Source organism: Oncorhynchus mykiss, chromosome 18 (genome assembly GCF_057628025.1).
Source record: "Oncorhynchus mykiss isolate SJ-2025 chromosome 18, ASM5762802v1, whole genome shotgun sequence".
Lineage (NCBI taxonomy): Eukaryota > Metazoa > Chordata > Actinopteri > Salmoniformes > Salmonidae > Oncorhynchus > Oncorhynchus mykiss.
Genome location: NC_143039.1, coordinates 69,482,348 through 69,494,758, shown reverse-complemented (window position 1 = coordinate 69,494,758; position 12,411 = coordinate 69,482,348). Strand labels below are relative to the sequence as shown.

Below are 12,411 nucleotides of genomic sequence, written 5' to 3'. Positions count from 1 at the left end.
GTGTGTGTGTGTGGGGGGGGGGGGGGGGGGGGGAAGAGAGAGAGGCCTGTAATTTTCATCATAGGTACACTTTAACTATGACAGACAAAATAAGAAAAAAAAATCCAGAAAATCACATTGTAGGAGTTTTAATGAATTTATTTGCTAAGTATGGTGGAAAATAAGTATTTGGTCAATAAGAAACGTTTCTCAATACAAGGTAAAACACAAGGTTTTCACACACTGTTGCTGGTATTTTGGCCCATTCCTCCATGCAGATCTTCCCTAGAGCAGTGATGTTTTGGGGCTGTTGCCGGGCAACACGGATTTTCAACTCCCTCCAAAGATTTTCTATGGGGTTCAGATCTGGAGACTGGCTAGGCCACTCCAGGACCTTGAAATGCTTCTTACGAAGCCACTCCTTTGTTGTCCAGGCGGTGTGTTTGGGATCATTGTCATGCTGAAAGACCCAGCAACGTTTCATCTTCAATGCCCTTGCTGATGGAAGGAGGTTTTCACTCAAAATCTCACGAACATGGCCCCATTCATTCTTTCCTTTACACGGATCAGTCGTCCTGGGCCCCTTTGCAGAAAAACAGCCCCAAAGCATGATGTTTCCACTCGCATGCTTCACAGTAGGTATGGTGTTCTTTGGATGCAACTCAGCATTCTTTGTCCTCCAAACACGACGAGTTGAGTTTTTACCAAAAAGTTATATTTTGGTTTCATCTGACCATATGACATTCTCCCAATCTTCTTCTGGATCATCCAAATGCTCTCTAGCAAACTTCAGACGGGCCTGGACATGTACTGGCTTAAGCAGGGGGACACGTCTGGCACTGCAGGATTTGAGTCCCTGGCGGCGTAGTGTGTTACTGATGGTAGGCTTTGTTACTTTGGTCCCAGCTCTCTGCAGGTCATTCACTAGGTCCCCCCGTGTGGTTCTGGGATTTTTGCACACCGTTCTTGTGATCATTTTGACACCACGGGGTGAGATCTTGCGTGGAGCCCCAGATTGAGGGATATTATCAGTGGTCTTGTATGTCTTCCATTTACTAATAATTGCTCCCACAGTTGATTTCTTCAAACCAAGCTGCTTACCTATTGCAGATTCAGTCTTCCCAGCCTGGTGCAGGTCTACAATTTTGTTTCTGGTGTCCTTTGACAGCTCTTTGGTCTTGGCCATAGTGGAGTTTGGAATGTGACTGTTTGAGGTTGTGGACAGGTGTCTTTTATACTGATAACAAGTTCAAACCAGGTGCCATTAATACAGGTAACGAGTGGAGGACAGAGGAGCCTCTTAAAGAAGAAGTTACAGGTCTGTGAGAGCCAGAAATCTTGCTTGTTTGTAGTTGACCAAATACTTATTTTCCACCATCATTTGCAAAAAAAGACAAAAAAAAATCATTAAAAAATACTACAATGAGATTTTCTCTCTCTCATTTTGTCTGTCATAGTTGAAGTGTACCTGATTAAAATTACAGGCCTCTCATATTTTTAAGTGGGAGAACTTGCACAATTGGTGGCTGACTAAATACTGTTTTGCCCCACGGTAGGTAGGTAGATCTGTACACATACACATTACATGACCAAAAGTATGTGAACACCTGCTTGCGCAGCAACTCACTGCCTTCCTGAACACAAACAATGTATACGAAATGCTTCAGTCTCGTTTTAGACCCCATCATAGCACTGAGACTGCACTTGTGAAGGTGGTAAATGACCTTTAAATGGCATCAGACCAAGGCTCTGCATCTGTCCTCGTGCTCCTAGACCTTAGTGCTGCTTTTGATACCGTCGATCACCACATTCTTTTGGAGAGATTGGAAACCCAAATTGGTCTACACGGACAAGTTCTGGCCTGGTTTAGATCTTATCTGTCGGAAAGATATGTTTGTCTCTGAATGGTTTGTCCTCTGACAAATCAACTGTAAATTTCGGTGTTCCTCAAGGTTCCGTTTTAGGACCACTATTGTTTTCACTATATATTTTAACTCTTGTGGATGTCATTCAAAAACATAATGTTAAATTTCACTACTATGAGGATGATACACAGCTGTACATTTCAATGAAACATGGTGAAGCCCCAAAATTGCCCTCGCTAGAAGCCTGTGTTTTCAGACAAAAAGAAGTGGATGGCTGCAAACTTTCTACTTTTAAACTTGGACAAAACAGAGATGCTGGTTCTAGGTCCCAAGAAACAAAGAGATCTTCTGTTGAATCTGACAACTAATCTTAATGGTTGTACAGTCGTCTCAAATAAAACTGAAGGACCTCGGCGTTACTCTGGACCCTGATCTCTCTTTTGACGAACACATCACGACTGTTTCAAGGACAGCTTTTTTCCATCTACGTAACATTGCAAAAATCAGAAACTTTCCGTCTAAAAAGGATGCAGAAAAATTCATCCATGCTTTTGTTACTTCTAGGTTAGACTACTGCAATGCTCTACTTTCCGGCTACCCGGATAAAACACTAAATAAACTTCAGTTAGTGCTAAATACGGCTGCTAGAATCCTGACTAGAACCAAAAATGTTTTGATCATATTACTCCAGTGCTAGCCTCCCTACACTGGCTTCCTGTCAAGGCAAGGGCTGATTTTAAGGTTTACTGCTAACCTACAAAGCATTACATTACCTATCGCTCTGATTTGGTCCTGCCATACATACCTACACGTACGCTACGGTCACAAGATGCAGGCCTCCTAATTGTCCCTAGAATTTCTAAGCAAACAGATGGAGGCAGGGCTTTCTCCTATAGAGCTCCATTTTTATGGAATGGTCTGCCTACTCATGTGAGAGACGCAAACTCGGTCACAACCTTTAAGTCTTTATTGAAGACTCATCTCTTCAGTGGGTCATATGATTGAGTGTAGTCTGGTCCAGGAGTGTGAAGGTGAACGGAAAGACTCTGGAGCAACGAACCGTCCTTGCTGTCTCTGCCTGGCCGGTTCCCCCCTCTCCACTGGGATTCTCTGCCTCTAACCCTATTACAGGGGCTGAGTCACTGGCTTACTGGTGCTCTTCCATGCCGTCCCTAGGAGGGGTGCGTCACTTGAGTGGGTTGAGTCACTGACGTGATCTTCCTGTCTGGGTTGTGCCCCCCTTTGGGTTGTACCGTGGCAGAGATCTATGTGGGCTATACTCGGCCTTGTCTCAGGATGGTAAGTTGGTGGTTGAAGATATCCCTCTAGTGGTGTGCTTTGGCAAAGTGGGTGGGGTTATATCCTTCCTGTTTGGCCCTGTCCGGGGGTATCATCGGATGGGGCCACAGTGTATCCTGACCCCTCCTGTCTCAGCCTCCAGTATTTATGCTGCAGTGGTTTGTGTGTCGGGGGGCTAGGGTCAGTTTGTTATATCTTGAGTACGTCTCCTGTCTTATCCGGTGTCCTGGGTGAATTTAAGTATGCTCTCTCTCTCTCTGAGGAGGACCTGAGCCCTAGGACCATGCCTCAGGACTACCTGGCAAGATGATTCCTTGCAGTCCTCAGTCCACCTGGCCGTGATGCTGCTCCAGTTTCAACTGTTCTGCCTGCGGCTATGGAACCCTGACCTGTTCACCGGACGTGCTACCTGTCCCAGACCTGCTGTTTTCAACTCTCTAGAGAGAGCAGGAGTGGTATAGATACTCTTAATGATCGGCTATGAAAAGCCAACTGACATTTACTCCTGATGTGCTGACCTGTTGCATCCTCGACAACTACTGTGATTATTATTATTATTATTATTATTATTATTATTATTATTATTATTATTATTATTATTATTATTATTATTAGACCATGCTGGTCATTTATGAACATTTGAACATCTTGGCCATGTTCTGTTATAAACTCCACCTGGTACAGCCAGAAGAGGACTGGCCACCCCTCATAGCCTGGTTCCTCTCTAGGTTTCTTCCTAGGTTTTGGCCTTTCTAGGGAGTTTTTCCTAGCCACCGTGCTTCTACACCTGCATTGCTTGCTGTTTGGGGTTTTAGGCTGGGTTTCTGTACAGCACTTTGAGATATCAGCTGATGTACGAAGGGCTATATAAATACATTTGATTTGATTTAATGGGATATCAACCAGATTCCCTTTCCTATGGCTTCCCCATGGTGTGAACAGTCTTTAGACATAGTTTCAAGCTTTTATTTTGAAAAATGAGCAAGAAAGATCACATCGCGTCATTGTATGGCTGGGTGCCAGCAGCGTTTTGTATGCACAACAGCTTGGAGCAGCCATTCTCTCTCCTATTGAAGAAGCCAAGTTCCCGGTTGATATATTATCGATTATATATATTGTAAAAACAACCTGAGGATTGATTATAAAAAAAACATTTGAAATGTTTCTACGAACATTACGGATACTATTTGGAATTTGTCTGCGATGTCGTGACTGTGGATTTCTGAACATAACGCGCCAACCAAATGGATATAAAAATAATCTTTATGGAACAAAAGGAACATGCATTGTGTAACTGGGAGTCTCGTGAGTGCAAACAGCTGAAGATCAAAAGGTAAGCGATTTAATTTATTGCTTTTCTGACTTTCGTGACCAATCTACTTGGCTGCTAGCAGTTTGTAATATTTTGTCTACTGAGAGAGATGTCCTTACATAAACGCTTGGTATGCTTTCGCCGAAAAGCTTTTTTGAAATCTGACATTAACAACAAGCTAAGCTGTGTTTTGCTATATTGCACTTGTGATTTCATGAAAATTACATTTTTTGTAATTTAATTTGGCGCTCTGCAATTCAGCGGTGGTTGACGAAAATGATCCCTCTAACGGGATGGGTGCATCAAGAAGTTAAGCTTTTCAGATAATGGTACAGATGTATAGTTCTCTGTGGTGATATTTCACTTTTGCGCCAAGGAGCCACAAGCCCTTGAAAACTTACTTAGAGCAAATGTGTGTCTTTCCATGTGGTTTGCCGAGGTATGCCTCTACTTTGAGGGTAGCTCAGGCCTGGGGAAGCTGATCTCGGTCGCAGTTCCACCAGATCTTTATCACATTTGTCAGGCTTCAATTGGATGCTTTGTCGGAAACTATATCAACCTCAGAAAATAAAGAGCTGCTTATCCACACAGATCTGTGTAAGGAATAAGATATTTTTGGTAGCTGGGCTACAAACATGCTCTAGATATCCATGAAAGGGGCAAGCTTGTCTGCTGCAATTTGTTCATGCCTCGTTGCTCTGTTGTCAAACCTCATGTATTTCATAATGTGTTGGAATCTTTCCAGGACATAGTTGCAGTAAACACTGGTCAGCCGTCAGCTTCTGACCAGAGGGAAGTTTGAGTCTCATTTATGAACAATCCTGCTATAATCAAAAGACCAATAGGCTGTCATTGTAAATAACAATGTTCTTGACGGACTTGCCTAGTTAAATAAAATGTAGATGTAGATTTTTTTTTCAGGGATGGCACTTATTCAGTTCATGTATTCTTTATTTAGCTTCCGTTTGTTTCAAGCGCAATCGTGTCAATCATCTCTAAGGTCAGAAACAAATTCTTCAACTGTTTTGTAATATCTGGTTGATGTAGACAGTCCTCTGCTGCTGCACACCTCTGACCTCCACACGGTGCCATTTCTGTCCAGATATGGTGTTTCATCACCATGCTTCTCAGCTGCAAGCCTTTATTGCTCCCATGGCCTTTGACCCCAGTCCTCCACTCTTCTCGCCCCCATTCAGAGAGAGCCTGCAAGGGTGCAACGTCAGTGTCACTATACACAGAAGTCTCTGAAATAGGATCGAAACCACTCCCTGAATTGTCCTGCGTGTTCCTGCCGACATTTTTAACTGAAAATAAAAACATTGGAGTCACCCAAATTTACCTTGAAGAGTGGAACTCAAGACGAAGGTAAATGTTTTAGCTTTAAGACAGATTGCCCCCATCCATCTAGCATAATGTGTTATAAATAACACTTTAAAAATATCTATTAACAAATATAAGGTCATTTAGATTTTTCATATCGTTATACCTGGCAAATAAAAATTCTCAGGGATGTCAGTAGAGCATATGACGAGCTCTACTTCTGCAGCAGATCGTCTGTCAGCTCAAAATTAAGTGACACACGTCCCCTCCCCTGCGGGTACATGTCACTGGATATTATGTTTCTGTAGTAACCCGAGGGTGGTTGACTGTGGGTCAAAATTTTCTGAATGTATTTCTAGCATTTGATATCCACACACATTTATCAGACAAAGATATGTATGCCTGGGTGGAAAATGTCACACGAAATGGCTACCATTCCTTGATAACTCAAGTATTAGGGTGGAGAACATCTCTCAATTTTACAGTACATTTCCTGCAATCCTACACATCTTGCCATGGGGTGGAGAGAAATCTTTCCGGTTTTCAAGCTATTTTCCTGCAATTCTATAACTTCTGCCATGTTAATATGATATCTGAGTGAGAGTGACTAACAAAATCAAATGGGGGGCCCCCTGGAAGTCAGGGCCCCTGGACATGGACCAGGTCAGTTTAGACAACTGGCAAGTTTAGATAGCTGGCAAGCCTAACTTACCAATCTAAAATGTTTGGCTGATATGGCTAATTGAGGGACTATCAACAACTGACAGAAGAAAAACTGCTGATAAAGAACCACATTACTATATTGCACCTTGTGTATTCTACTATTTTAACTCTCAACAGTGAGTTAAGACCCCGACGGATTTCCAACAAAACAATATTACTCTGACATGTCCACGACTCATACTTTACGAAAAGCTGATATAAGGAAGTAGCATACTGTATAGTGCTTCTTCCTTACATTGGAGAAATCAAAACACTCCGAAATCCACCATTTCGGCCAGAATGTCCATTGTGCTCTGAGCACTCGGAGAGAAAACAAATTTGCAAACCAGTAGTCTGACATTACCCAGCTTGTAATCACACAACTCACTTCACCCATCCACCAACACTGCAATTAATGAATAGCCATTTACTGCTGTAATAAAGAAAGTATACACTGAACAAAAATAAAAACACAACATAGAACAATTTCAAAGATTTTACCAGGTTAGTTCATGTAAAGAAATCAGTCGATTTAAATAAATTCCTTAGCCCCTAATCTATGGATTTCATGACTGGGAATAGAGATATGCATTGGTTGGTCAGAGATACCTTAAATAAATAAAAAAGTAGGGTCAAATATAAGAAAATCAGTCAGTATCTGGTGTGACCACCATTTGCCTCATGCAGCACAACATCTCCTTCACAGAGTTGACCAAGATGTTGATTGTTGTCTGTGGAATGGTGTCCCACTGCTCCTCAATGGCTGTGCGAAACTGCTGGATATTGGCGGGAACTGGAACATGCTGTCGTACACGTCGATCCAGAGCATCCCAAACATGCCTAGTCAGAATGCAGGCCATGGAAGAAGTGGGACATTTTCAGCTTCTAGGAATTGTGTACAGATTCTTGCAACACGGGGCCGTGCATTATCATGCTGAAACATGTGATGGTGGCGGATAAATGGCACAATGGGCCTCAGGATCTCATCACGGTATTTCTGTGCATTCAAATATCCATTGATAAAAATGCAACTGTGTTTGTTGTCCGTAGTTTATGCCTGCCCATACCATAACCCCACCATGGCGCACTGTTCACAACGTCGACCACAGCAAACCACTCGCTCACCCACCATACACACTGTCTGCCATCTGCCCGGTACAGTTGAAACCAGCCCACTTCTCCAGCGTGCCAGCGGCCATCGACGGTGAGCATTTGAGCTTCCCTGAGATGGTTTCTGACAGTTTGTGCAGAAACTCTTGGGTTGTACAAACCCACAGTTTGATCAGCTGTCCGGGTGGCTGGTCTCAGACAATCCCGCAGGTGAAGAAGACTGATTTGGAGGTCCTGGGCTGGCGTGATTACACATGGTCTGTGGATATACTGCCAAATTCTCTAAAACGACATTGGAGGTGGCTTATGGTAGAGAAATTAACATTAAATTCACAAGCAAAAGCTCTATGGGACATTCCTGCAGTCAGCATGCCAAATGCACGTTCCCTCAAAACTTGAGACACCTGCGGCATTGTTGTGTGACAAAACAGCACATTTTAGAGTGGCCTTTTGACCTGTGTAATGATCACACTGTTTAATCAGCTTCTTGATATGCCACACCAGTCAGGTGGATGGATTATCTTGGCAAAGGAGAAATGCTCACTGAGATGTAAACAAATTTGAGCACAATATTTAAGAGAAGCTTTTCATGCATATGTAAAATTTCTGGGATCTTTTATTTCAGCTCATGAAACATGGGACCAACACTTGTTGTGTTTATATTTTTGTTCAGTGTAGATGTATTTTGCAAGCACACAAATATGTCACCTTGTTGAGTCCTGAGCAGCCAAGGTACAAAAAGTAAAGTCACAAAATTAAATAGATTCCTGCACACTGTTGAATGCTATCACAGTTTATTGAGTGCAAGGTCTGATAAAGTCAAGACCTTTAGGTCAAAACGTTTGCACTCAATCAAACTGCCTTTAACTAGCCTAATGTTTTTCCTGGCGAGGTCACGTGGGCAGGAAAAACTCTGGACCCTACTATATTGCTTCTGTAAAAGAAATAAGACTCCCATATTCACCGTAGGTGTATTCTTATCCGTTGCAGGCGGTTCAGTAGCTGTTTCAACACCTCTACTCTTCGTCAGAATCTCATCAAGAATTACAGCATCATCATCTTCTTCATCATCCCCTTCTTCAGCATCCTCTTCTTCATCGTGGCTGTCACTCCCAGAGTCTTCCAGTCCAGAGAACACACTCTCCTCGCTATCTGAGAGGTCTGCATCGTCCTCCTCCCCAGCCTTCTTCTCATCTTTGCCAAATATGGGAAGCTGAAATATCTGAGAGAGAAAAACAAACACATACAGATTTGATGGGCGAAACATGAATGAGTAAGCACTTTAACGGACACAAAATGAATATAGAATCTTCGAACGTTAGCTAGTTAGTTACCTGACCGAAGTGATACATTGGCAATAGCACAGGGATGCTTGCTAGCTGATCAAGGTGAGACAGACAATTAGCTAGTTACTATTTATACAAAAACATCCGTACTTATTTTATTACCAAATACATCAGGGGGCTGTGATTAACACATAAAAGTTAGTTAGAAAAACAACGGCAGTGTTCGTCTGCACATACATATTTTCCTGCATAGCCAACGTGTTAGCCTAGCTAGCTGGTTAGCTCCGAATGACATGTTTTAGCTAACGTTACCCTTTTACCGCATATACATTTCAAAATACTTTCGTACCTGGTCATCGTCCTCTTCAACAACTCTTTTCTTCGCACTCTTTTCCTTAGCTTTACTCATGGTGCCGTTTTTCTGTGATTCAAGATTAACCGTACGCATGCTTCTTTAACATCAATAGCCGACCATGTGGGACTCCGGTAAGAGGTCAAAGTTGAAAGTTGAACGTCTGTTTTAAAACTGCGGTTTCCTATAACGATTATAAAAATATAGATGATATGATTTTTTTTTGTACATAACAACATAATTTGATACCTAAAGTGATTCAGCCTCAATACGTTGCAAATTGTTAATTTAGGTCAAAGTAAAACATTTTTAAAATAGTTTTGGTGTATTTTATATTTTATCGTTGCATCTTGTGTTATATTATTTTATAAATACTATAAGTTAACTATATAATATTTTGGCATTTAATTCATGACATTTTAGTTGTGACTTGTGGGTATATTAATATTGTTCTTTCCCTTGATGACGTCACAAAATGGCGACCACCATGCGCCTGTGCAATGGCCTTTTTCTACGCACTTTGTAGCTGTGTCTTGTTGATGGAAATTTCCGTTCATAATAGTTTCTCAATTATAAGTCATATATTCACTCGTTTTAGAAAAAAAATTCATTTAGGCGAATTCTGCGTCATTGCCAAACGGAATTATAGAATTGTTACAGCAAATATTGAACTGTCAAGAGCACTGGACTTCTTTCCCTTGTGCTATTTTTTGAAGTTGATCAACTTCTGAAGTTATTATTTTTCGTTGATATGGAGTTCCACGGTGGTGGGTCTGGTGGGGTCGTGGTCAGTGGCAGTAACGTACCTGCATTTCTTATGAAACTTTGGACTCTTATTGAGGATCCGGACACCGATCCTCTGATCTGCTGGAGCCCAGTGAGTTAGCATTAGTAGCTAGCAAACTAGTTATCTAACCTGCTAGCTAGCTGCTGGACATCTAAGTAAATTAACATAGACTTGGTTCGCTTTATAGACAGTTTGTCAATCAAGATGGTTTCACATTTCATATGTGATGTTAGCGGGGCATCACTTTTTTATATATATATATATATATATATATATATAACTTTAGTTATATGATAAAACATACAGTGAACTAACGTTAACAGTGAACTAACGGGGCGGCAGGGTAGCCCGGCAGGGTAGCCTAGGGTAGCCTGGTAGCCTAGTGGTTAGAGCGTTGGACTAGTAACCGGAAGGTTGCGAGTTCAAACCCCCGAGCTGACAAGGTACAAATCTGTCGTTCTGCCCCTGAACAGGCAGTTAACCCACTGTTCCCAGGCCGTCATTGAAAATAAGAATTTGTTCTTAACTGACTTGCCTGGTTAAATAAAGGTAAAATAAAATAAAAAAAATTGTCTAGCGTTAGCTAACTTCCTAACCAGATTATACGAGTAATGAACTGAGTCTGAAAGATGTAGCTAGGTTAGCTATCCAGCTGGCTAACTAGACAATTTAGCTAATTTGGTCAAACGTGAAGGTGATACATTTATTTGCTGCAATTAATCAGCGAAAAAAAACTAGGCCAAGGGCCGAGGAGCTTCGTGGCGGAAGGTTTTGTCAGTCCACGCGTCAGCTGTTCCTGGGTGTCAATGATCATTTTCTAGCTATGTTAGCAAGCCACCTGTCTGCAGCTAACTACTTAATTTGGTTAACTGTGAGTGTAGACAGTATGTAGCTGTCTGTGTGTCCAAAAAGCCATGCAAAAAAAATAAAACTAATTGAAACTCGCTAACGTTAGCTACAGCATTGTAATGAGAAAAGGGGGTGTGTGAAAAGGGGTGTGTGGCTGTGTAAACAATTTGACAGCCTTTTCCCTTTGCTAGCCGCAATGTTGGAATTCTCAGTAGCCAATAAATTGATGTTACTCTAAGTTGTACAGCTAACGCCGGGTCATTATGTCTAAAAACAAATCTTATAATTTGTTCACAAATCCATTTTTTGTCACATGCTTCATAAACCACAGCTGTAGACTAACAGTTAAATACTTTCCGGCTCTTCCCAACAATGAATAGAAAAAAGATGAATAACACGAGGAATAAATACACAATGAGTAACGATAACTTGGTACCAGTATCGTGTCGATGTGCAGGGGTACGAGGTAATTGAGGTAGACATGTATGTACAATGCATTTGGAAATAATTCAGACCCCTTGAATTTTCCACCCATCCCCCATCAACACACAACAAAGTTGAAAAAGGAAAGGTTTGAAATTTGCCAGTTTAAAAAAATAAATGGAAATATCAAATTTACATAAATATTCAGACCCTTTACTCGGGACTTTGTTGAAGCACCTTTGGCAGTGATTACAGCCTTGAGTCTTCTTGGGTATGATGCTACAAGCTTGACACGTCTATTTGGGGAGCTTGTACCATTCTCTGCCAATCATCTCAAGCTCTGCCAGGTTGGATGGGTTGCTGCACAACTTTTTTCAGGTCTCTCCAGAGATTTTTGATTGGGTTCGAGTCGGTGCGCTGGCTGGGCAACTCGAGGACATTCAGTCTTGTCCCGAATCCACTCCTGTGTTGTCTTGGTTGTGTGCTTAGGGTCAGTGTCCTGTTGGAAGGTGAACCTTCGCCCCAGAGGTTCTGAGCACTCAGGAGCATGTTTTCATCAAGGATCTCTCTGTATTTTACTCAGCTCCTCTTTCCCTTGATCCTGACAAGTCTCCCACTCCCTGCCGCTGAAAAACATCCCCACAGCATGATTCTGCCACCACCATGCTTCACCATAGAGATGGTGCCAGGTTTTTTCCAGATGTGACACTTGGCATTCAGGCCAAAGAGTTCAATCTTGGTTTCATCAGACACGAGAGTCTTGTTTCTCATGGTCTGAGAGTGATTGGTGGAGTACTGCAGAGATGGGAGAACCTTCCAGAAGGACAACCATCTCCATAGAGGAACTCTGCAGCTCTGTCAGAGTGACCGTTTGGTCAGGGAGCAATCTCCTGATTGCTCAGTTTGGCCCAGGCAGCCAGCTCTAGGAAGAGAGTCTTGGTGGTTCCAAACTTCTGCCATTTTAAGAATGATGGCGGCCACTGTGTTCTTGGGGATCTTCAATGGTGCAGACATTTTTGTTTACCCTTCCCCAGATCTGTGATTTGACAATCCTGTCTGCGCTTTACGGACAATTCCGTTGACTTCGTGGCTTGGCTTTTGCTCTGACATTCACTGTCAACTGTGGG

General features: G+C 42.2%; 2 protein-coding genes across 6 annotated transcripts in view; one reads left to right on the top strand and one right to left on the bottom strand.

Moving 5' to 3' along the window:
• The window catches only part of LOC110496665 (ribosome biogenesis protein bop1), a 102,651-nt gene extending 93,255 nt beyond the window's left edge, over positions 1 to 9,396 (bottom strand). Inside the window, exons 1-2 of one of the 2 annotated variants that reach the window (XM_036953457.2) lie at positions 9,223 to 9,396; positions 8,552 to 8,809 (exon numbers count right to left, since the gene is read on the bottom strand). In XM_036953457.2, the coding sequence (XP_036809352.2) occupies positions 8,552 to 8,809; positions 9,223 to 9,321 (357 nt within the window). In that variant the 5' untranslated portion in view covers positions 9,322 to 9,396. The remainder of the gene's footprint in view (positions 1 to 8,551; positions 8,810 to 9,222) is intronic. The other variant, XM_036953458.2, reaches the window with a different exon arrangement.
• Positions 9,397 to 9,674: 278 nt separating this feature from the next.
• hsf1a (heat shock transcription factor 1a) overlaps positions 9,675 to 12,411 on the top strand; it is a 32,744-nt gene continuing 30,007 nt past the window's right edge. For 3 of the 4 annotated variants that reach the window (XM_090206628.1, XM_021570534.3, XM_021570533.3), the window contains exon 1: positions 9,675 to 10,102. In XM_090206628.1, coding sequence (XP_090062754.1) covers positions 9,977 to 10,102 — 126 coding nt within the window. In that variant the 5' untranslated portion in view covers positions 9,675 to 9,976. 4 annotated transcript variants of the gene reach the window in all.